Raw genomic sequence first — 25,303 nt, forward strand, 5'->3', positions numbered from 1 at the left:
CCCAAAATCTTCAAAAGCCATATCTATACTGCTGGCGTCTGATTTTACATCTTCAAGCCAGACCTGTCCCCTGACCTCCAGCTATTATAAACCCCCATGTATCCATACGTCTAGCTGCCCACGCCTCCCCTCCCTTTGGCCGTTGAAACACCGTCTTCAATGATGTGTGTCCCCACCCCCTGAGCCACTGCCGACCCTCTGCCCTCCGCCTGCTCCCAGCCTTCCCGTCTCCTTCGAGGGCAACTTGATTCCTCCAGCCGCCTGGACCCGAAGCTTGTAACCATCCTTGACTCACATGTCTCTCACCCACAAATGCACCGACAAATCTTACAGGCTCTTCCTTAAAATACTTGCCCAAGCTGAGCACTCACCTCTGGTTCCAGGGATGCCCTCGTGTCTCCCTGCAGCAACGCCTCAGTCGGTCTCCCTGCTTCTGCCCTGCGCTCCCGCTGTCTAACTTCAGCAGCCAGAGCGTCCAGTTAGCATCCCAGTCCACGGTGCCTGGCTCCTGCTTACAGCCCTCCAAGGGCTCCCATCTTAGAGGAAAAGCCCACGGGCTCGCAGTGTCCCCCAAGGTCCTAAAAGATGCCCCCCTTACCTCTCTCATCCCATCCCCACTCGCCCACCCTGCTCTGGCCTCATGGGCCCTCTGCAGGTCCTCCAAAGGCCAGGCACGCTCTTGCCTTTGCACCTGCTATTCCTCCCCCTGCACTGAGCCGCCCAGCCCTCCTCCTTCAGCAGAGCTTCTGGGACCCCTTCCTCACTCCCGGTGGATTGCCTGCCCCCAGCCCCTGCTCTCCAGCCCCCTCCCTCTGTCTCTCCCACTGTAGGTCTTTCTTAATCACGCTTGCCTCTCCCACTAGGCTGTAAGTTCCATGAGGCACACATTTTGCTGTTTTATTCGCTGCGATCTCTGCGCCCAGCCCCCGCGGATAGTTTCGGCAGAAGGTGGAGGCTCATCATTATGTGTGGTTTGAATGAAGGAGTGGACAACGGAGAGAGCGTACCCGTCCTGTTTCAGCATCCCCCTCCCTGTCCCCACCTGCTCAGTGGCCAGGGCCAGGCAGGCATTCAGGGATTCGGGTGGGCAGGGGAAGCTTGTTATGGGAGCATCTCCACCAGCTCGCCCCCTTTTCAGAAGGAGGCGGACGGGGTCCTCAGGAAGGGAGGGAGGGCCCAGCCTGGCTCTCCAGGATCACCTGAGCCCGCCAGCTCCCTGCATTTCCGTCCCAGGAACAGCCCTCTGGAAATCAAGCGGGAACCCTCTCTCCCGCCCGTTTGGGTGGGGAGAGAAGCCTTCCTGGGATCAGATGCAGACCGGACCTCCCCGGGGTGTTCCCGCTGGGATTGGTCCCAGGAGCGCCAGTGTTTGTTTACCCGGGTCGCGTTCCCGGGAACAGTGAGGGCTTTAGGACCAGGAGCCCGGCGCCCGCCCGCCCGCCGGGCCCGCAGCGTCTTGGCCGAGCGCAGAGCGATGTATGAAAGCAAATTAGGCTGCTCCGGCTTCACATCTGTGGATCCGACCTGACCTGAAGGGTCCAAAGGAGGACGGGGGTCAGCTCTGCCGGACCGACACCTCCCTGCTCCCCGCAGACACCCCACAGCAACCTGACCCTTCATGCAAGCGGCGAGAGGGCTGGGAGCGAAACACGTGGGACTCGCCCCCTGAGCAGAAAGGAATTATTCTTTTTCCCAAAGAGGAAAAGGGCACCAGGGTTCAGTCTGAAGTACCCTCCCCTCCCCGCCTCGGCCCCCCGTGGATGGGCTTTCGGAAGGCAATTAAAGACATCCGCTCAGAGAGGACCTGGGCTGGGACCTGGGTCGGTAGCTTTCTGAGTGGCAGCCGGTCTTACACACTCTGCTGGCAAGTGTCAGCTGCGGGGGGGGAGGGGGGCGGGGGGGGGGAAGGACCAGGTTAAGTGAGCTGGCAAAAATAGAAAAAGAAAAAAAAAAAAACGCTTCCAAGTGGACCCAGGAAGCCAGGTTGTGCTGCCAGCGTGGAGGACCCCGGAGCGGGAGGAGACGGTGAAGTGGAACATGACCTGTTGCGTTTGGCAGCTCCCCGCAGCATGCTCGTAAGGAAGCGGCGCAGACACGGACCCTGCCGGCGGCAGGCGCTGCTCGCCCTCCTGGTGCTGGGGTGCGTGCTGCTGATGCTGGGGGCCCTGCACCCGCCCCCGCACGCCCTGCCCCGGGCGCCCCCAGTGCCCCAGGCGGCCGTGCGCAGCCCCCAGGCTGCCTACCGCCTGGACTTTGGGGACCCCCAGGAGTGGCTACTGGAGTCCGAGGAGGAGGACCAGGAGTACGGCCCCCTGCCGCCCCTCGTCTCCCTGCGGGAGGACCAGCTCCTGGTGGCCGTGGCCTCGCTCAGGGCCGGAAGGAACCGGAGCCGGGGCGGGCGAGGCGGCGGCTACCGGCTCATCCAGCGGCCGCACAAGCAGCAGGACGCGGAGGCCCCGGAGAGGGACTGGGCGGCCGAGGAGGAGGATGGGGAGGACGAGGCGGCGTCCGAAGAGGGGGAGCGGACCGCGCTCAGCCGGGAGGAGGCGCCCAGTGCCCGCAGCCCCGCGCACAGGGGGGGCTCGCGGCATCCGCTGTAAGTAAACCCCGGCCGCCCCTTCCCGGTTCCTGGAGGGGCGCAGACGCTCCGCCCGCCGCTCCCGCTGTGGCAGGCGGCGCTTCTCCAGGTGTGGTCCCCGGATCCGCGGCATCACCTGGGGACTTCTTAGAGCCGCAGAGGCAGAAACCCCGGGTGCGGTCCGGCCGTCTGTCTTTAACCAGCCCTCCAAGGGAGACCCACCGTCCTAGAGACGGAGAGGGAGGAACTCTTCCCCGTCCCTTCTCTTCCCCACCGACCCGGGTTCCAGTCCTTCCGGCTCTGGATGGCTCTGGATCGCCGGTCAGCAGCATCTCTAACCCCGAGGGGCCTGGGAGCCGATGTTCGCCGAGACGCTTCCAGGGCTAAGTCACTCCAGCACAGTTAGATATTGTGATTGTTGGGCTTGCTTTTCATTTGGATGAAAGTAACGACTGCAGTTAACATTTATGTGGATCTTGCCATTGCTTGGCTTTAATCAAAGAGCTTTTCATGTATCGACTGATAAAGGCCTTACAACTTAGCGAGACGGGTGCTAGCTCGGCTATCATGCCTATTTTATAGGTATGAACATGGAGGAGGAAATGGCAACCCACTCCAGTACTCTTGTCTGGAAAATGCCGAGGACGGAGGAGCCTGGTGGGCTACAGTCCATGGGGTCGCCAAGAGTGAGACACGACTGAGCGACTTCACTTTTTCACTTTCATGAGGCACAGAGAGGCCAAGTGACTCGTCCACAGTCACACAGCTGGGAGGCGCCAAAGCAGGGATTTGCTCCAACCAGCCCGAGCCCCTCCCTACACTATGCCTTCCCCCTTAGCCCACTAGACGAGGTGGACCGCGCAGGACCCAGGAGCTAGAATACTGCGTTCATGCAGTCTGGCCCGGCAGGGTGGCTCCAACCACCTCCAGGACCAGCCCAGGAGGCAAGCTGGGCGGTCTGATGACCCACAAACTGTGCTCAGGGAGGCGGTGGACTCATCCTGGAACCCCTGCGCTCCCCACCATCCCCAGCATCCGGGGGCAGGGCAGCTGGGTAGCCGGTGATCGGGTCCCTTCCCTGTAGGCACGGCTCTTCCCTGAGCCGGGAGAGTCTCCCAGGAAGCAAACCCACCCTCCGCGCCTCTGGGTGGGAGGGGCGGAGCGGGGCAGCAGGGGGCGGGGCCACGTCGTCCTCGGAGCCGACCCGGCTCCTGCGGCGCGGCTCCTTGCCTTCAGGAAAGGGCAGATGCGCAGACTCTGGGCTTCAGCGCCTCGTCCAGGTCGCAAGCTCCCGCCCTGCGGCTCGTCTCCAGGTCTCAACCGAAACAGCTCCTTTCGGGAAACTCCCAGACCCCGCCAGGCCCGCCCTGTTGCCGTTTTGTGCTGCCGGCCGCTTTAATTCACAGCACTCGCTGCAGCTGAGGCTAAATGGTCCTCGATGTATTGGTTTATTCAGTGCCTGCGTCCCCTGCCGTGCGGTGGGCCTAGAGGCCCAGCACACAGCAAAGGAGCGATTGCTGAATGAGCCGGTATATCGTCTTCTAATTCCATGATGCATCTTTTCACTGGCCTAGAGCAAGGTTTTCCAACCAGACACACGGCCTCAATCAAGTCTGTGGCTGTGTGTGTGTGTGTGTGTGAGACTGGGTGTCTGCCTCGTGCAAGGTGAATGCACTGTGTTGCGTGGTAAATGGACTATGTGCAAGTGTGTCGTGTGCAGTGTTAGCGGTGCGCGGGGTGTGATGTGCTGTCACGTACGCGTGCGTGTCTTCAGGGTGTCAGTGTTCATGTGTGTACACGTCATGATTGCATGCCGTGTGCACACCTCACACATGTGGTGCACGTGGCCTTGTGTCTCTGTCGTGATGTGATGCTCAGGCGGCATGTTTTTGCGGTACGTGTGCACGCATATTGTGCTGTGACTGTGCTGCACATGTATGGTCCGTATGATGCGCCGTGTGAGTGGTGTGAAGCGCATGGGTGTGGCCCACCATGTATGGTACACGTGTGCATTATGTGTGCGGTGCCTGTGGCATGGAGTGCGCCTGCGCTTTGCGGGTGTGCACGCGTGTGTGCTGCGATGGACGGCTCGTTTGGCGTGTCCGTGTGGTCTGTGAGCATGTGTATTTGTTATGAGTGTGCTGCTCATGTGTATTGTGTGCGTGTGCCGAGTGTGTATTATAAATGCGTTGTGCAAGTGGTGCGTGTGTACTTTTGCCGGTGTGTCGTTGGTGTTGTGGCCTAAGTGCACGGCTGAGTGTTGTGCGTGTGCGGACCCCCTGTGTTATGCATGTGATGTGCATACGTGCATGTGTGCACGGGTGTGTGTGCACCACTCCCAGTCAGAGTGACCAGCTGTCAGAGTTTACCGGACGTTCCTGTCCCGGAAGCCCCGTGGTCCCGGCCCGCCCGGCTGTCGGGCTGTCTCCCCTCCCCCGGCTGGCTCTTTCCGGAGGTGTGCGGCGCCCTCTCCCGGTTGCGGTCTGTCCCTGCAGCCGCGAGCCCGGCCCTGGGTCCCCAGCTCCCCTCCCCCAGGGGCACCCGGGGCGCTAGCGCCTCCCCCTCCTGGCGGGGCTCCCGGATGACAAGGGGTTCTCTGCAGAGTAAGGCCCCAACCCCACCTCCCTCCAAGGTGACAGGACTTTAAAACCGGCCCCAAACGCAGTCCTTTAAAGAACAGCCGTCTCAGAAGCACATCTCCTATGTGTCTGAGGACACTCTATGTCCGCCAGGTTGCACAGAAAGCGCTTCTCAAATTCCAGCGTGTATGCAGATGGCTGGATGGCATCACCGACTCAATGGACATGGGTTTGAGTGGACTCCGGGAGCTGGTGATGGACAGGGAGGCCTGGCGTGCTGCGGTTCATGGGGTCTCAAAGAGTCTGAGACGACTGAAGCGACTGAACTGACCAATACTGATGCAGATCCCCTGCACATCTTGTGAAAGTGTGGAGTATGACATATTTGGCCAGGGGGGCTGCCCAAGGTGCAACATTTCTATCAGGCTCTGGGTTGGTCCCAGCACTGCTGATCCATAGACCACACTTTGGAGCAGCAAGGGGCTTTATCACTGGTTCCCAAATGTATGTGCATGTCAGATTCCTGAAGATTGCTTGTTTTAAAAAAAGCAGATTTTTCAGACGCCGTTGCTAGGAACTATCAGTGGTTCTGAGTTGCAGCCCAGCGACCTGAATTTTGACAAGTTGGTACTAGACAGTTGCGGGTGAGTGTGAAGCCGAATCTGCCTCTGTATTCTGACACTGAGCTAAATATTGGAGACAGAGTTTGGGGTCAAGTAAACAAGAAGAGCTTTATTGCTTTGCCAGGAAAAGGAGACCCCAGCAGGCTAATGCCCTCAAAACTGTGTGTCCCCCAACCTGGATGGGGCAGCGAGAAGGTTTATAGTAATGGTTCAAAGAGGGCGTGAGAAGCTCATGGACAGTCTTCTAATTGGTTGTTAGTTGGGCTTCCCTGGTGGCTCAGTTGGTAAAGAATCCGCCTGCAATGCGGGAGACCTGGGTTCAATCCCTGGGTTGGGAAGGTCTGCTGGAGAAGGGAATGGCTACCCACTCCAGTACTCTGGCCTGGAGAATTCCATGGACTGTATAGTCCATGGGGTCACAAAGAGTCAGACACGACTGAGTGACTTTCCCTTTCACTAGGTAAGTAGGAGTCAGCATCTTTAACCCTCTGGTTCCAACTGGTCTGGGGTCTACATGCTTGTGGGCAGTGTACAGTTAACTTCTCCCAGCTGGAGGGGGTTTCAGTTACTGCAGAACAGCGCAAAGGTATTACTGTGTGCATCCCTTGATGGGGACCCGGGACCCTGGCCCAAGGCTCCACGATTGTTCCTCTCGACTGTTTCTCCCTGCTCTCACGTCCTTCCCTCCTCCCCTAATTAACAATTGCTTGAATCCGCCTGTTGGCACTCAGGGAAGGTCATGGAGGCTGAATGAAGGCTGCTTCCTGTAATCAGATCAATGGGGGAGACAGAAAGTCTTCCTGCCCCAGGAGGCCCGTAGAGCCCTGCTGGGTGTGAAGTGGAGAGGCAGTGGGGTTCTGGATGTTTCCACAGAGGAGGTAGTACTGGGATTGGAAAATAGAGAGGAGAGGCAGAAAGGAATGCAGTCCCTTTCACGGTCCAGGGTTTGTACTTGAAGACAAATGTCTGCTCAGCTGTAGCCGGCTATGCGCTACTTGCTTACGCCAACTTTGTGTTTATGCTTTGGTCTGGGTTTCCTTGGCTATACACCCACACATGACTAAGCCATACACCCATGGAACAGTGGCCCTGGGGTTGAATTCTGGACATCACCCCTTACTGTGTGACCTTGCGCGATCACTCAGCCTCCCTGAGCCTGTTTCTCCAACTGTAAAATGGTGATGACAGTAACACCCTCGCGAAGGGTTGTGATGAAAACGAGATGAGATGTGTGCGATTTCCCCTAGTGCTCAAGTCCAAATGGAAGACACCCTTGGCATATTCTCAAGGGTAGGACCGAGGAGTGAGGTGGAAAGAAGCTTGGAGAGCGCCCCCGAGGACTGCACACCACTGTCCTTTCTCTGACCCATGAATTATCTTCTGCCCCCTCCAGCTGCCGAATCCTCACAAACTTGGCAGCACTCGGAATTGCCGGGAAAGTCTTAAAAAGGACTCCTGCCTGGGTCCTGCTGGCAGGGATTCTTATATAGTCAGTCTGGGCTGAGGCCTGGGTGTCCCCTGGAGTTGTGACGTGTTGTCAAGGAGGAGGGGGTGTGGCCCTCACAGGGTCAGGTCGATTCCTGCCAGGAAGCCAGACACCGCAGGATGGCTCTGTCACCTGGGCTGCAGAAGAGGGCAGCTGCCAGGGCATCAGTAAATCTGAGCGGGTGGGCCCGGCCCTAGGGCAAGTGAGGGGACCTCTGCTGATTTGGTAGGAGTTGGGGGGGGGCGGGTGTCAGTAACTGGGCAGAGATGAGAGGCTGAAGCCCAGCTAATCCCCCACCTGTAATGAGAGGGAAAACAAGCCAGGGTGTGTTGGTGCCTGGCTGGTCAGCTCACAAAGGTACCCCATGATCACCAAGCACCCTGAGTCCAGCAAAGCCACGGCCATGGAGGGCACCTCTCTGCATCTCCAGTCTGGATCCAGCCCCCACGAGGGGGCTGCGGTGTAGACTGTGCCGAGTGCCATCCTCTGAGTTGGAGCACGCAGTGCCCAGGGTGGGGGGGTCCTGCCTTGTGCTTCGAGGGTTTGATCAGAAGTGGTCAGCTTGCATCTTATCCTTTTTAATTACCAGTGAAAGTGAAAGTCACTCAGTTGTGTCTGACTCTTTGTGACCCTATGGACTATATAGTCCATGGAATTCTCCAGGCCAGAATACTGGAGTGGGTAGCTGTTCCCTTCTCCAGGGGATCTTCCCAGCCCAGGGATTGAACCCAGGTCTCCTGCAGTGCAGGCAGATGCTTTACCAGCTGAGCCACCGGGGAAAGCTGGTATTATTTACTCCAGAGCCACTCAAAGTGTGGGGCTTCAGACCTGCAACAATTGGAAATGCAGAGTCTCAGGTCCTCTCAGCCCTACTGCTGGAAAATCTGTCTCTAACAAGATTCCCAGGTGATTTATGTTCATGTCAAAGCTTGAGTAACACTGATGAAGGTTACAGTTCACAGCGCTGCCTGCGTGTGAGAATCAGCTGGAGGGTTTTATGAATGACTGTGGCCAGGCTCCTCTCCCCAGACTAACCAAGTGAACACAGCCCACAGGGACTCACTGTCTGACAGCCATCATTAGTCCAGGGCAAGGGAACCAGGATCAGAGCAAAGCCAGAGATGCCTGGAGCCCCTCGGAAGGAGGCTGGGAGATTTCCACAAAGAGAAGAGGATTGCGTGCACCTTGCGTGACTTGTCCCCTCCATGGGCAATGACAGGCTGGCAGCCGCAGCCTCATATGTAGGCTGCTTTGTCTGTCCCTCTAAGGCCGGGGTCCTCAACCCCCAGGCCACGGACTGGCACCGATCCATGCCCTGTTGGAAACCAGGCTGCACAATAGGAGGTGAGTGGTGGGCAGGCAAGCAAAGCTTCATTTGTATTTACAGTGGCCTCCCGCCATTTGCATTAGCACCTGAGCCTCGCCTCCTGTTAGATCAGGGGCCACATAAGATTTGCATAAAGTGAAAGTAGTGAAAGTGTTAGTCGTTCAGTCGTGTCCGACTCTGTGCGACCCCATGGACTGTAGCCCACCAGGCTCCTCTGTCTATGGGGATTCTCCAAGCAAGAATACTGGAGTGGGTTTCCATGCCCTTCTCCAGGGGATCTTCCCGACCCAGGGATCGAATCTGAGTCTCCCACATTGCAGGCAGATTCTTTACCATCTGAGCCACCAGGGAAGCCCTAGATGCTCATAAGTGAAAGTGAAAGTCACTCAGTCATCTCCGACTCTTTGTGATCCCGTGGACTATACAGTCCATGGAATTCTCCAGGCCAGAATACTGGAATGGGTAGTCTTTCCCTTCTCCAGGGGATTGTCCCAACCCAGAGATCGAACCCAGGTCTCCCACACTGCAGGCAGATTCTTTATCAGCTGAGCCAGCAGGGAAGCCCAAGAATACTGGAGTGGATCGCCTATCCTTTCTCCAGGGGATCTTCCCAACCCAGGAATCGAACCAGTGTCTCCTGCATTGCAGGCAGATTCTTTACCAACTGAGGCATGAGAGAATCCCTAGATTCTCATAGAAGCACAATAAATGTAGTGTTGTTGAGTCTTCCCCAAACCATCCCCCTCTCCAGTCCATGGAAAAATAGTCTTCCATGAAATCGGCCCCTGATGCCAAAAAAGTTGGAGACCACTGCTCTAAAGCATCACCCCCAGGCCATGTCCCAGCAGCCCTGTGCCTGGAAATTGGGGTCTCCACAATGAGTTCCACCAATTAGGGGCACCAAGGGCTGAATCCAGGGGTTCTCATAGAATGCAGGGAATTTGTATCATTATCCTGTACCTATAGACAGCCAGCCTGTACACCTCTTGAGAGCAAGAACAGCATCCTCCTTCATTCACTGAATAAATATTTCTTTGTGCCCGCATGCATTCGAAATCCCTTCCGTCATGCCCAGCTCTGAGTGTTTGGTTAGCAACTGTTGAAGGTGGGAAGGTGAGCACGCCCCAGCCCCACCCCTGAGGAGCTTGGGGTACCCTGAGGGCTGCAGGCAAGCAACCAGCTGCGACATAGGTGGGGTCAGGGCTAAGACAGGGAAGCCCATGTCAGTGGGGGACCTCAACTGATTTGGTAGGAGCTGTGGAGGGACTTAGCATGCATGGGAGTCAGGAACTCCAAACCAGCTTCAGAAAATCCAGCAGAAACCTTTCTACTTGGCCAGGCAAGGGGAGGGCGGACAAGGGTTTGCGTCATAGCCCGGCCATCTGGGGCACGGCTGTGACTCCTTTTCTTCAGAATCAGCCTCCAAATGTATGTTCTGAGGTCATGGGGAACCCCGGAGCTGCAGGAAGCCGGGGCATGCATCTGTGTGTCAACACAGACCCAGGCTCTTCTGATCTCCGAGTGTGAAGTTTGTGTACATTGAGCAGCTCTCCTGAGCCATAATGATCCCTGGATTAGAGGGGAGTCTCAGCCTCTCTATGTTGGCTAATTAGGGGATATAATAGTGGAGCCAAGATTCAGAGCCACATTGATTTGGTTCCAAAGCCCTGGGCCCTTCCTTCCTCCCTGCTGCTGCTCAGAAGGGGGACAAGTGAGCTCGGGTGGGCTTTCGGACACTTGCGTGATGTCCACACACTGAGAGAGTAAAATATGCACCAGGTGTTTGGTTGAAGGACAAAGAAAGCGGCGCCATCACTTAATAATAAAAGCAAGTGTTTCTTGTGGGAGCACCTCATTGGAACTGGTCACATTCGAGCATTGCTTCTCGGGGTCCAAGAGCTGTTTCTCTGCCCTGCCTCACCCATCCCCCTGGCAAAGCCGTGGTTCTGACTGAGCAGGAAAAAACCCGCTTGACAGAAAAACGCCGGTCACCCCAGGAGGGGAAGGGACTTGCCCAGGGCCCCTGCATGGACCACTTACCTTTGCTCTCTTTTTTGCCTTCTACCTACTGTATTCCCCTGAAGGACTTGAAGATACATCATGAAATAGCAAATTGCTCCTAACATCCTGTTTAGTCAAGATAAAGGGAAACGTACTTGGGAAAATCTTTCTTTCCATTCCTGGTACACGCCAAGCCCCTGCCCACCTCCAGTCCTTAGCAGAGGCTGTGACATCCTCCAGGAGCACCGTTCCGCACCAGGCACCTTCTCAAACTGTGTCCTGCCCACCCTCAGGTCCTGGCTTCAGCTGTTGAATAATTCTTTGGTTTTCTATTTAATGGGATATAAAGTCCACGACATCAGAGACTCTCTGAGTTTGGGTTCCCCCCAAGGCAGACCCCAAGGCAAGGATTTGTTTTGTCCCTGGTGCCAGGGAGCCCTGCTGGGGGGCTGGGACGGTGAGGCAGGGAATAGGAGGCAGCCGACGAACAGCAGGCTTGCAGGCGGTTACCTCTGTGGGAAGCTGAGGCTCTGCCCCGCGGGGGCACCTGGTGATGCCACCTTGCTGCCCCTGGCTTAGGGTCTGGGTTTGCTGGATATGAATACACTGACTCCTTTTAGGCGCCGACTGAGGGCAGCTCCCAGAGTTGGAGGAGGTTACTCTGTAGCTCTTCAGGAGCTGGTGCTTAAGGAGAACGTCTCTGGCCGTCAGAGAAAACCGCCAGACAACTGAAACTCGGGCTGTGCGGTACTCTAGGATATCCCCCAGGGGATACGGGCGGGAGCATCACACGACTCTGCTTCAAGGCTTTTATCTACCACGAGTTCCCTACATATGAACAAGTTTCGTTCCAAGAGCACATTCCTAAGTCCAATTTGTTCGCAAGTCCAACAAAGTTAGCCTAGGTACCCAATGAACACAATGGGCTACATAGAACTGTTCAGTTCAGTTGAGTCGCTCAGTGGTGTCTGACTCTTTGTGACCCCATGGACTGCAGCATGCCAGGCCTCTCTGTCCATCATCAACTCCTGGAGTTTACTCAAACTCATGTCCATTGAGTCAGTGATGCCATCCAATGAGGATGAGATGGTCGGATGGCATCACTGACTCAGTAGTACTGTACTGTAACAGATTTATAATACTGTTCACACAAATAATACATTAAAAAATCACAAAAAGTAAGGAAAACGTTCCTACTCTTATGGGGCAGTACCTTGAAGGGTACAGAAGGGTGCAACAGCTGTCACACAGGGGCTGGTGTTGGTGGACAGGCAAGAAGGGTTGCTGACTGGAGGAGACGGGAGGCGGGCGACGGTAGAGCTGAAGGGTCGTCGGCCTTGGGAGACGGAGGGCGAGCTGCAATGTCGCTCACCCCTGACGCTAACGGCACAGGATCTGCTTCCTTGTTGGAATCAGATGCACATTCACATCTTTGAAAGTTTACAACTTGAAGATTCATACGGAGGGGACTTATTGTATTTAATCCACCTCCCAGTAGTAGTAGGTTGTCAGTCAATAACTGTTATATGACTGGATAGGAAATGGAAAGTTGAGATGAAAGAGAAAATTAGAATGAGAATAGGCAATCAAGGGCTGGTGAAGTGGAAGTCGCTCAGTCGTGTCCGACTCTTTGCAACTCCAGGGACCATACAGTCCCGTGGAATTCTTCAGGCCAGAATACTGGAGTGGGTAGCCTTTCCCTTCCCCAGGGGATCTTCCCAACCCAGAGATTGAACCCAGGTGTCCCGCATTGCAGGCAGATTCTTAACCAGCTGAGTCACCATTTTCTTACTCTGGGCTTCCTGGTGGCCAAAGTGAAAAGGGAAACACCATAAATATCGAAACCCTTGCTGCTCAGGAGGAGGACACACACCAGGTCCTCAAAGGAGGAAAGGATTTTCCTGGGACTTCTATCTTGAGAAAATTTCCCTCCAGAGTTGTGTGTGGGGATAGAAAGTGCTGGAGTAGACCTTGCCTCCACAGGTGTTACAGTGACCGTAACACAAAGCAGTTCTCATGAAAGGCTTTCTTTCACTGTTCTCTGAGAAAAGCTGAGAGCATGGTGCCAAGCAAGACTCCACAGAAGCAAGTTTCTCAGGCAGCCAAGACAGTGGGATCAAAGGAAGTTGCTTTCTGAGGACTTTACTAAATCAGTGTAGATAGCCCAGAGCATTTGATGAAACAAATGTGTTCTTTAAATAATCCCCTCCCATCACAGTCACTGGAACACAGGCTTTATGACTGAATCCACAACATTCTGTTAGCACTTCAGTCTAAGATGCTAATATACGTACACTGGTCAAGAACACAACATTTAGAGTCACACTGACCATCAGCTATTTGCTGTGCATGCAGGCATGCTAAAGCACTTTAGTCATGCCTGACTCTTTGCAATCCCATTGATTGTGGCCCACCGGGCTCCTCTGTCCCTGGGATTCTCCAGGCAAGGATACTGGAATGGGTTGCCATGCCCTCCTCCAAGGGATCTTCTTGACCTAGGGTTCAAACCAGAGTCTCCTGCAGCTCCTGCATTGCAGGCAACTTCTTTACCACTGAGCCACCGAGCTCAAAGCCCTGTTTGCCCCCGTTTGCCCCTGTTTGCCCCCGTTTGCCGTGCAACTTTAAGCAGGTCACTGAAGTCTTTGGGTTCTAGTTTTCTCATCTTTAGAATGGACTATGTATGCCTCATCTAGTGCTACATACATACAACCTCAACATTTAGTGACTTAAAAAATAAGTAAATTGGGCTTCATAAAGATTTTAAATTATGTGCTTCAAGAAAGTGAAAAGACAATCCAGAAATGGTAGAAAGTATTTGCAGATCATATATCTGATTAGGGACTTGCATCAGAATATATCAATAGCCCTCATAATAAAAATAAAAAGATATCCTACTTAAAAATAGGCAAAGGATTTGAATAGACATTTCTCCAAATAATGCAGAGGAAATTACCAAAAAGTACACGAGCTGATGCTCAGATCATTAGTCAGTGGAGAAATGCAAATCAGAACCACAATGAGGCACCATTTCAGCACCACTGAAATGACTAAAATTAAAAAAAAAAAAAAAGACGATAGCAAGTGCTGACAAGGCTGTAACGAAGTTGCTGGAGTATAAAATGGTGCAGTTGCTTTGGAATACAGTTTGGCAATTCCTCAAAATATCAGCATTCATTTACCACATAGCTCAACAACGCCAGTTCTAGGTGTATACCCAAGAGAATTCGAAACACATGTTCACATGAAAATTACACATGAATGTTCATAGCAGCACCACTCATAATAACCAAAAATGGAAATACTCAAATGCCCATCAGCTGGTGAATGGGTAAAGTGAGGTCTACTCAAACAATGGAACAATATTCGTCAGTAAAGAGGAGTGAAGTACTGATACGTGCTTCAAACAACGAACCTTGAAAACACTGCAAAGTGAAGGAAGCCAGACACGAAAGGCGACAGATTATATGATTCCATTTACATCAGGTTTTTAATCTTCCCATAGTCCTTAACAGTCACTGTACATCTTATCCGCATTTTATGGATGAAGAAGCTGAAGCCTAGAGAGCTAGTCAGGCTCTTGGAAGGCTTGCAGGAAACGATAATCAACAGCCTCTATTGGAAGGTTACTTATGAGTAGGGCACTGGCCTAAGCACTTTATATGAATTCACTCATTTGCTCCTTGCAACAAACCCATTTTTCAGATTAAAAAATTAAGAGTAAACTGCCTGCTTGAAAAGGACTTGCTGGAATCAAAAAGATTCTGAAAAATAAGCACTGGTAACTACAGAAGTGACTGGGCCTGTGGATCTGGAAACTGTTGAAGGATGGCTATCAGCCAGCTTGTGTCTCTTGTCCAAGTCACATAAGGACAGTTCTGGGATTTGAACTCAGCGTCAGAGTTTGATATGCGCTCTTCCTAAGCATCACTGACTCGATGGACATGAGTTTGAGCAAGCTCTGGGAGTTGGTGATGGACAGGGAAGCCTGGCGTGCTGCAATCCATGGGGTCGCAGAGAGTTGGACACAACTGAGCATCTGCACTGAACTGAACTTCCTAAGATTCCCTCAACTGTCAGGGTGTTGGAGCTCTCAGGGAATCCCCTCCCACACCCCCTCTGCCCCTGTGCTACCACGTGGACCCGTATAGCCAACCCCATGAGATTCGGTGCTGCCCAGAGGCTGATGAGGCCATCCCTGGAGTGATGACCTTGGACCCCAGAAGCCCAGGCATGTATCCGGAGCCTCTTCCTTCCATAGGGGTCTACACAGCCTGCTCGGCCCTTAGCCCCCTGTTCTCGCTCACTCCACCCCCCAGAAACACAAGAATCAATCCTGGCTCCTCTGAAGAGCATCTCGCAGGCCCTGAGACACAGGCCTCACCAAAGCTCTGTCTCGGATATTCTGTGCTGCTCTCAGAGCCTCGGTGGGAGAGCTGGCCTGCCCCCAGCCGCCCACGCCGGTCCTCCTGGGAGCATCACATTGCCACCATGATTATTTTCAGCTCACAGCCCCAGCAGCTCTGTGGTTGCCTGAAGAGGTATTCCAGGGCCATCTGCTTATGTCCTGAAGACGTGTGAGCATCTTTCCCTGGAGCACGTGAAGGGTCCTCTCTGAGCTGCTGCCAGATGCCCACCTCCACGGCTCAGGGAGCCCCCCGTCCGACCCTTAGCCTTGAAGAGTTTTCCAAAGCTCGCTTGCTTTTCAAAGTCCTCGAAGCCGGTTGAGTTCACCCCAGCCATGCACCTTCCCTGTCATCTCTTCACCCCTCTCTCTCACCAGGAAGACAGAACACAGTTCTCTCTGCTCATAAAACCTAGAAAACTCTGGAACAGGATGTGGAGGGAGAAGAGGACAGTCCTATGAGATTCTCTTCGAAAACCCTGCTCCCCTGATTTGTCCTCATCCCTTCTCCCTGTTCTATGCAAAGGGCTCTCTGAAGAGGCAGGAGCACAGAATTTCAAGGCTTGCCAGAGCCTTTGGGATCCATCCTGCAGTAGTAATATATCTTCTGATGAAGGCAGTGAATGCAGAGCGCTCACTCAGGGCCAGCACCATTCTTTTTATTATTATTATTGGAGTCTAGTTACTTTACAATGTTGTGTTGGTTTCTGTTATACAGCAAAGTAAATCAGCTATGAGTGAGTGAGTGAGTGAGTGAAAGTCGCTCAGTCCTGTCCGACTCCTTGCGACCCCATGGACTATACAGTCAATGGAATTCTCCAGGCCAGAATACTGGAGTGGGTAGCCTTTCCCTTCTCCAGGAGATCTTCCCAATTGGGACTGTACAGTCCATAGGCTTGCAAAGAGTCAGACAGAACTGAGCACCTTTCACTTTCACTACAAGGACACATGTGCACGCACGCACGCATACACACACACACACACACACACACACAGGTATTGTTTCCTGTCCTCATATTCTATGGATTGGGGTAGAGCAAGGAGTCACTCCCTTGGGATGGTGCAGCTGTGTTCTGAGGTGATGGACTTCAGTCCCTCTGAACCTACACCCGTGAGAATCCCATATGCAGGCCTCTTTGTCCCCAGCTCCTCTCCTATCTGACCTGGAAAACAGCCATCATGCAATCAACTGCCCAAATAATGTTTTGGGTTTTTTTTCTGTATCCACTGGGTTCACTGTGGCAAGATTTCTTTTCAGTAGCCATTGGGGGCCCCTGTGTCTAGGACCCTTGGGTTTGCCAATCCTGGTATTATTCCACTTCTGGTGTGTTATTTGAATGGCCCTGAAATCAAGCTGCAAAAGTTCATGTATAGGTCACTATTTTGTTCATCTTGGGGGTGCTTCTAAGAATACGTCATCTCTTTAAGAGGGCCTTCTTTCTAAAGTCCACAGGAACTTCTCTTTTTAAATTTTCTTTATTTATTTATCGCTGCACTGGGTCTTCACAGCAGTGCAGGCTTGTCTCTCTCTAGTTGCCATGAGTGGGTTTCTCATTGTGGAGGCTTCCCTTGTTGCGGTTCCCGGGCTTGAGAGCACAGCTCAGTAGTTGTGGCCCTTGGGCTTAGTTGGGCTTCCCCTGTGGCTCAGTTAGAGAATCCGCCTGCAATGCAGGAGACCCCAGTTAGTTGCTCTACAGCATGTGGGATCTTCCTGGACCAGGAATTGAACCTGTGTCTCCTAGACTGACAGGTGGATTCTTTACCACTGAGCCACCAGAGAAGCCCTAAAGTCCATAGGGATTTCTTTTAGAAATCAGCACTAGATGTAAAAACTGATGAAATCTAAATAAGGCCTGTATTTGACTTAATAGTATTGAACCATGTAAAATTCCTGGTTTTGACAGTTGTGGGTGGTGGTGTACAATACTCTCCCTGGATGGAGCTGGGTAAAGATAACATGGGAATTCTTTGTATTACTTCTGCAGCTTCTTGTGAGTCTTAAATGATTTCAAATTAAAAATTTATCCATTGTATTAAAAAAAAAGTCTACCTGGTACGTAGCTTTTCTGACAGTAACAATTCTGTAAATCTCCCATTTTACTTTGGGCTCCAGGAAGCTTAGAGTCAAATTTCAAATTCTCTCTAGAAATACCAAGGCTCTTTAGACCTATACATGTATGTCCTCCTCCAAATGTTGACTTTCCACTTGTCAACTAAAGAAAAATGCACAACTTAAAAGTTGAGAGTTGTGTTTTATTTGGGAACCTTACTGAGGACTGTAACCAGGGAGACAACAACTCAGGCAGTTCTGAGGAACTGCTCCCCAGAAGTAAGAGAGGAGCCAGATATGTAGCAGTTTTTGCTGGAAAAAAGAAAAGCAAATAAACCATGGAGTCAACATCGAATAGAGTCGAACATCAAAAGATTACTGCCAATCACAGAAACAGACATCTCGAGTTAGTGATTTTAGTGCGCTGCTCTGTATGGGAAGAAGCAAGAATCTGGGCTCATTGAAATCATTTCTTAGATACTCATCTTCAGTATCCTGTTTTCCTCTATCCTGAATCCCCTCGGGGTGCACTGAGGTGGGGGTAGGGAGGGAGCTGCACTGTCTGCTGGCCGAAACATTCTTTTTTTACAGGACTGGCAGGCAGCATTCTGTTTAGGCTTTTTTAAAAAATCATTATTTTATTGTGTATACTTCTTCAGAGTGACTTTGAATCAGTTCAGCTCAGTTCAGTCACTCAGTCATTTCCAACTCTTTGCAACCCCATGGGCTGAACCATGCCAGGCCTCCCTGTCCATCACCAACACCTGGAATTTACTCAAACTCAAGTCCATTGAGTCGGTGATGCCATCCAACCATCTCATCCTCTGTCATCCCCTTCTTCTCCCGCCTTCAATCTTTCCCAGCATCAGGGTCTTTTCAAATGAGTCAGTTCTTCTCATCAGGTGGCCAAAGTATTGGAGTTTCATCTTTAGCATCAGTCCTTCCAATGAATATTCAGGACTGATTTCCTTTAGGATGGACTGGTTGGATCTCCTTTCAGTCCAAGGGACCCTCAAGAGTCTTCTCCAACACCACAGTTCAAAAGCATCAATTCTTTGGCACTCAGCTTTCTTTATAGTTCAAATCTCACATCCATACATGACTACTGGAAAAGCCATAGCTTTGACTAGACAGACCTTTGTTGGCAAAGTAATGTCTCTGCTTTTTAATAAGCTGTCTAAGTTGGTCATAACTTTTCTTCCAAGGAACAAATGTCTTTCAGTTTCATGGCTGCAGTCACCATCTGCAGTGATTTTGGAGCCCCCACAGTAAAGTCTGTCACTGTTTCCATTGTTTCCCCATCTATTTTCCATGAAGTGATAGGACCAGATGCCATGATCTTGGTTTCCTGAATGTTGAGTTTTAAACCAACATTTTCACTCTCCTCTTTCACTTTCATCAAGAGGCTCTTTAGTTCTTCACTTTCTGCCATAAGGGTGCTGTCATCTGTATATCTGAGGTTATTGATATTTCTCCTGGCAATCTTGCTTCCAGCTTGTGCTTCCTCCAGACCAGAATTTCCCATGATGTGCTCTGCATATAAGTTAAATAAACAGGGTGACAATATACAGCCTTGACATATTCCCTTCCCAATTTGGAGTGACTTTGAATACTTTATGAAAAGAAGCAGTGTATAAATACAAAAACAATATTACAGTTGTCACAGCTAGCTTACGAGACGTTCATGTGCTTTGTTGTTTCACCATCTAAGATTTTTGTTTTTCTGTTATCTGAAAGCACTCACCTAGAACCAATTCCTCACCAGGTAGCATTTTTCCCAGAGAGTCACAGGCAAGGTTCTGGTGCATTGAGAGCTCCAGTTTCAGCTGGGACACATCCGGCAGAGTGGTGCCCAGCTGGTGAGCAGCTAGGGCTGATCCCCAGGCCAGCACAGATGCCTTTATTTATTTATTTTTTCCATTTATTTTTATTAGTTGGAGGCTAATTACTTTACAATATTGTAGTGATTTTTGTCATACACTGACATGAATCAGCCATGGATTTACATGTATTCCCCATCCCGATGCCCCCTCCCACCTCCCTCTCCACCTGATTCCTCTGGGTCTTCCCAGTGCACCAGGCCTGAGCACTTGTCTCATGCATCCAGCCTGGGCTGGTGATCTGTTTCACCTTAGATAATATACATGTTTCGATGCTGTTCTCTTGAAACATCCCACCCTCGCCTTCTCCCACAGAGTCCAAAAGTCTGTTCTGTACATCTGTGTCTCTTTTTCTGTTTTGCATATAGGGTTATCGTTACCATCTTTCTAAATTCCATTTATATGTGTTAGTATACTGTATTGGTCTTTATCTTTCTGGCTTACTTCACTCTGTATAATGGGCTCCAGTTTCATCCATCTCATTAGAACTGATTCAAGTGAATTCTTTTTAATGGCTGAGTAATATTCCATGGTGTATGTGTACCATAGCTTCCTTATCCATTCGTCTGCTGATGGGCATCTAGGTTGCTTCCATGTCCTGGCTATTATAAACAGTGCTGCGATGAACATTGGGGTGCACGTGTCTCTTTCAGATCTGGTTTCCTCAGTGTGTATGCCCAGAAGTGGGATTGCTGGGTCATATGGCAGTTCTAATTCCAGTTTTTTAAGGAATCTCCACACTGTTCTCCACAGCGGCTGTACGAGTTTGCATTCCCACCAACAGTGTAAGAGGGTTCCCTTTTCTCCACACCCTCTCCAGCATTTATTGCTTGTAGACTTTTGGATAGTAGCCATCCTGACTGGTGTGTAATGGTACCTCATTGTGGTTTTGATTTGCATTTCTCTGATAATGAGTGATGTTGAGCATCTTTTCATGTGTGTGTTAGCCATCTGTATGTCTTCTTTGGAGAAATGTCTGTTTAGTTCTTTGGCCCATTTTTTGATTGGGTCATTTATTTTCCTGGAATTGAGCTGCAGGAGCTGCTTGTATATTTTTGAGATTAATCCTTTGTCTGTTGCTTCGTTTGCTATTATTTTCTCCCAATCTGAGGGCTGTCTTTTCACCTTGCTTATAGTTTCCTTTGTTGTGCAAAAGCTTTTAAGTTTCATTAGGTCCCATTTGTTTATTTTTGCTTTTATTTCCAATATTCTGGGAGGTGGGTCATAGAGGATCCTGCTGTGATTTATGTCGGAGAGTGTTTTGCCTATGTTCTCCTCTAAGAGTTTTATAGTTTCTGGTCTTACATTTAGATCTTTAATCCATTTTGAGTTTATTTTTGTGTATGGTGTTAGAAAGTGTTCTAGTTTCATTCTTTTACAAGTGGTTGACCAGTTTTCCCAGCACCACTTGTTAAAGAGGTTGTCTTTTTTCCATTGTATATCCTTGCCTCCTTTGTCAAAGATAAGGTGTCCATAGGTTCGTGGATTTATCTCTGGGCTTTCTATTCTGTTCCATTGATCTATATTTCTGTCTTTGTGCCAGTACCATACTGTCTTGATGACTGTGGCTTTGTAGTGGAGTCTGAAGTCAGGCAGGTTGATTCCTCCAGTTCCATTCTTCTTTCTCAAGATTACTTTGGCTATTCGAGGTTTTTTGTATTTCCATACAAATTGTGAAATTCTTTGGTCTAGTTCTGTGAAAAATACCGTTGGTAGCTTGATAGGGATTGCATTGAATCTATAGATTGCTTTGGGTAGTATAGCCATTTTGACAATATTGATTCTTCCAATCCATGAACATGGTATATTTCTCCATCTGTTTGTGTCCTCTTTGATTTCTTTCATCAGTGTTTTATAGTTTTCTATGTATAGGTCTTTTGTTTCTTTAGATATACTCCTAAGTATTTTACTCCTAAGTAGATATACTCCTAAGTATTTTATTCTTTTTGTTGCAATGGTGAATGGTATTGTTTCCTTAATTTCTCTTTCTGTTTTCTCATTGTTAGTATATAGGAATGCAAGGGATTTCTGTGTGTTAATTTTATATCCTGCAACTTTACTATATTCATTGATTAGCTCTAGTAATTTTCACAGATGCCATTAGATGTTAGAAGTTTGAGGTCCTTGAGACAACCTCAGTTCAAATGCAAATGCCTCTCTGAGGACAGACTGGTGGTTTCAGCAGCTACAATCTGGAAAGGCATGCTCTAGCAGTGCATTTTAAGAAAGTGCCTTTGTGGACAAGTATGAACTGCATGCTGCTTTATGGGTCAGGGTGTTATTAGAATTCTTTCCACTGTGGATTCACTTAGAGTCCTCACAGACCCCATGCTCAGCAAACATAGAGCAGAGCATTCTCTTCACCTGGAGAGGAAAGTGGGAACCTAAGAATCTCCCAGCAGCGATCACACCATCACACACCCACACACCCACACACACACCCATTGGTCCAGTCACAAACCAGCAAAGGGGAAAGGGCGTGACTGCTGTGAAGGTATAATATCCAGCTCTGCCAATCACTGATCATGTGGCTTTGATGATCCTTGTTCCCTCTGGGCCTCAGTTTCTTCATCTGTAAAGTGGGGTGAGATGGTCCAACCCACAGACTCAACAGGCAGTAATGTGCATAAAGGGCTTGACACAGCATCTGGCATGTTGTTACTGCTCCCAAAGGTTCGATCCTTGCCCCTTCTTCAATAATAATTATAATATTAATCATAATAATAATTAGCATGTAGAGAGCTCTGATCAAGATGGCAGAGTAGAAGAACGTGGAACTCACTTCCTTCTACGAATACATCAAAAACACATCTACAGGCAGGGCAGTTCTCACAGAGCACCTCTTTCCTGGACCCAACAGAAGATCTCAAACTCCTGAAAGGACAAGAAAGGTTTCTATGCAACTGGGTAGGATGAAAGGGGGGAAGGGGGTAAGTGGGACATCTCCTGGGTCTCTGGGAGGGAGCTGAAAAGAGGAAATGTTCCTGAACTCTGGGAATCCCCTTCACCAGTGGGGAGCTCAGAAACAGAGGTTCAGAGGCTCAGAGGCGAGCCCAGCCACCAGTCTGCAGCAGACAGAGCAGAGAGGCCTGCACGGACAGTCCAGCCACCAGCCTGGGCACCCAGTCTGAGACACAAGTCTGCTGCTACAGATCGGGGCTGGGTGCTGAGACTCGGAGTTCAGAGGCCTGGCCTGGGGAGAGGAATGGTGCTGGCTGCTCAGAGGTAGCCTGAAGGGCCTGGAGCATGACCCAGCTCAACAAGGGGTATTCTTGGAAGAAGCCCAGCCTTCCACAGTAGCAACGCACCATTGCTAAGTAGTGTGCCAAGGGCAGGGTCACTATAGCAGCCGCTGTCTCCACACACTGACCCTACCTCCGTGGGCTCCTAGAGAGTGCACCCCAGCCACCGCTCAGGGGCTCGGCAGCAGATGCCACAGGCTGCCCATGTGCAGAAGGGTAGATGAAACCACAGCTGAGCCCCAGGGGCCATGCTACTTGGGAAGCAGGGCTGAATTTTCTCTCCCTTCAGTTGTGCGCACCATGGATTTACACCCCTGCCCCTGGCTTTGTAAAGTCAGCACCTGTGAGTCATCTGAACAGACACAGGTCTACACCCACCAAGACAGATGATAATTAAAATGGCAAAAGTCAAAGAGAGGATGACAAGGGAACCCCTATAAGGCCATCAGCTGATTTCTCTACAGAAAAGTTGCAGGCCACAGGGGAGAGGCAAGACATTTACAAAGTCCTGAAAGGGAAAAAATTGCAACCTAGGATACTCTACCCAGCAAGACTATCATTTAGAATAGAGGGACAAGTAAAGGATGTCTCAGACAAGCAAAAACGAAAAGAATAGAGCAATACTAAACCTATCCCAAAGGAAATATTGCAAGGTCTTCTCTAAATAGAAAATAAGTAAGAATCTATAGGAAGGAGAAAATTATAATTGGAAGGTAAATCATGTAAATAAACCAGTACACAGATTAAAAAAAAAAAAAGACAATTTTTTTCTCTGAAAGTGATGACAACCACAATGAACAGCAAAGGGATGAATCTGAAGATGTAAAATCATAAAATCATCAAAATCATCAAATGTGGGGGATGAGTAAGAAAATACTCCTAGTATTTAAGAAAATACTCTAGTTCTTTTTTCTAGAATGTGTTTGAACCTATATGACTACCAGTCTAATACAAGAAGATATAGGAAGGGATTAATGTACTTGAAAAACAGAGTGACCAAAAATCTAAAATGTACAATAAGTCCACAAAAACCAAGAAGCAAAGAATATAAGCTTAATACAAAAGAAAATCATCCAACCACAAGATGGAAAAGGACAAGGAAGAAATATGAAATCAATGGGAAAACAAGGTTTAAAATGACAATAAATACATGTCTATCAATAATTGCCTTAAATGCCAGTGGGCTAAATGTGCCTCTAAATGTGCCACATCTAAAAGATATAGAATGGCAAAGTGGGTTGAAAAAAAACAAAAACAAGAACCCACAATAATGCTGCCTGCAAGAGACCCACTTTAGGGCAAAGGATACACATAGAGTGAAATAAAAATTAACATGTATTGTGTCAGATGCTATGCTAGATTGTAGGAATACAAAAATAAAGAAAATAGCGTCCTTGCTCTTAAACAGACGATCTTTCATGTTGACAGGACACTTACTGTGTATCTTGTCCTGTTAGGGCCTCGCACCATCTCTAAGAGGTGGGTGATCTTGTCATTTATTTCCATTTTACAGATTAGGACAGTCGTCTGCTGAGAAATGGTGGTAATACCGCTCAGCTGCTAGGGGAGAGGCAAGGATAAACACTGTAAATCAGTTCTTGGAATCCAAGGCCTGGGAGACAGTGGACAGCACATCTGTGAGGGCATAATGGGTTCTCTTTAGTGGAAATTCTGAGAAAACCCAGGGAGAGAGCCATTGAGTTGGACAGCACTTCTGTGTAATGGGTTCTCCTTAGTGAAATTCTGAGAAGACCCAGGGAGAGAGCCATTGAGTTGGACAGCACTTCTGTGTAATGGGTTCTCTTTGGTGGAAATTCTGAGAAGACCCAGGGAGAGAGCCATCAAGTTGGGAGGAGAGTCACTGGCAGGCGCCGCCCCAGCTGAAGCTCCCCTTCCCCTCACATCCTGCCTCTCCTCCCTGCAGGTGCCTGCAGCAGCCGCCGCCCACGGACAGCCTGCCCACCGCCAGCGTCGTCCTCTGCTTCCACGACGAGGCCTGGTCCACCCTCCTGAGGACCGTGCACAGCATCCTGGACACGGCGCCCAGGGCCTTTCTGAAGGAGATCGTCCTAGTGGACGACCTCAGCCAGCAAGGTGGCTGCGGGCTTCCTCCAGGCTCTTTCGGGAGGGCCTGGACCCTGGGGGGCTCCCTGCACAGACTGGGGTTTGGAGCTTGTGTAAACGGGGTTCCTGGAAGCGGTCCCACAGACGGGGATTCAGGCGCAGGAGACTTATCCGGGAAGAGCCCCAGAGGCTCCGCCCCACTGTGATACCCACAGGGTGTGATGCTGGCCGCAGGCGCGGAACCAGCAGCTCGAGGGTGACTGTGCTGCCCTCTCGTTGTTGGTTTTTTTGACCGCACTGCACGGCATGTGGGATCTTAGTCCTGCGCCACTATATTGGAAGTGTGGAGTCCTAACCACTGGACTGGCAGGGAGGTCCCTTGTACTGACCTTTTATGTAAGGGACTTGAGCACTAGAGCACCTGCAGATTTTGATGTCTGTGGTGGGTGGGGGGACTCCTGGAACCAACGCCCTCACCCCGACTCTGAAGGATGACTGTCCGGTGGTCTTCCCATCTCTGCTAGTTTCCTCACCTGGGCGCACTCACACCTGTCCATTGGCACAGTTTTTCTGATCTTGACTGTGCAGTGCTATGCTTAGTCGCTCAATTGTGTCCAACTCTTTGCAACCTCATGGACTGTAGCCCGCCAGGCTTCTCTGTCCATGGGGTTCTCCAGGCAAGAATACTGGAGTGGGTTGCCAAGCCCTCCTCTAGGGGATCGTCCCAACCCAGGTCTTCCACGTTGCAGGCAAATTCTTTATCAGCTGAGCCCCCAGGGAAGCCCAAGAATCCTGGAGTGGGTAGCCTATCCCTTCTCCAGAGGATCCTCCCGACCCAGGAATCAAACCTGATCTTGAATACAAAGCCTAAAAAGCTTCTCTCGACCTGTATCCTCTATAGGATTGTCATTCCTGAAAGAACGTGTAGACTTTTGCTCTCAGTCTCTAGCCTCCCATTTTCTCTTCACTGCGGCATTGCTCACTCCCCACCACTAAAGTTAAGACCTCTCCGGCCAGTGCCACCTTCCTGGGGGCCGCCTACAACGGACCTTCTGCCTTTGACTTCCTTGA

At 50.6% G+C, this 25,303-nt stretch overlaps 1 protein-coding gene across 2 annotated transcripts in view; it reads left to right on the forward strand.

Moving 5' to 3' along the window:
• The first annotated feature begins 1,309 nt into the window (after positions 1-1,309).
• GALNT15 (polypeptide N-acetylgalactosaminyltransferase 15) overlaps positions 1,310-25,303 on the forward strand; it is a 46,155-nt gene continuing 22,161 nt past the window's right edge. The window contains exons 1-2 of one of the 2 annotated variants that reach the window (XM_043474787.1): positions 1,310-2,596; positions 24,093-24,262. In XM_043474787.1, the coding sequence (XP_043330722.1) occupies positions 2,070-2,596; positions 24,093-24,262 (697 nt within the window). In that variant the 5' untranslated portion in view covers positions 1,310-2,069. The remainder of the gene's footprint in view (positions 2,597-24,092; positions 24,263-25,303) is intronic. The other variant, XM_043474786.1, reaches the window with a different exon arrangement.

This window comes from Cervus canadensis, chromosome 7 (genome assembly GCF_019320065.1).
Source record: "Cervus canadensis isolate Bull #8, Minnesota chromosome 7, ASM1932006v1, whole genome shotgun sequence".
Classification (NCBI taxonomy): domain Eukaryota; kingdom Metazoa; phylum Chordata; class Mammalia; order Artiodactyla; family Cervidae; genus Cervus; species Cervus canadensis.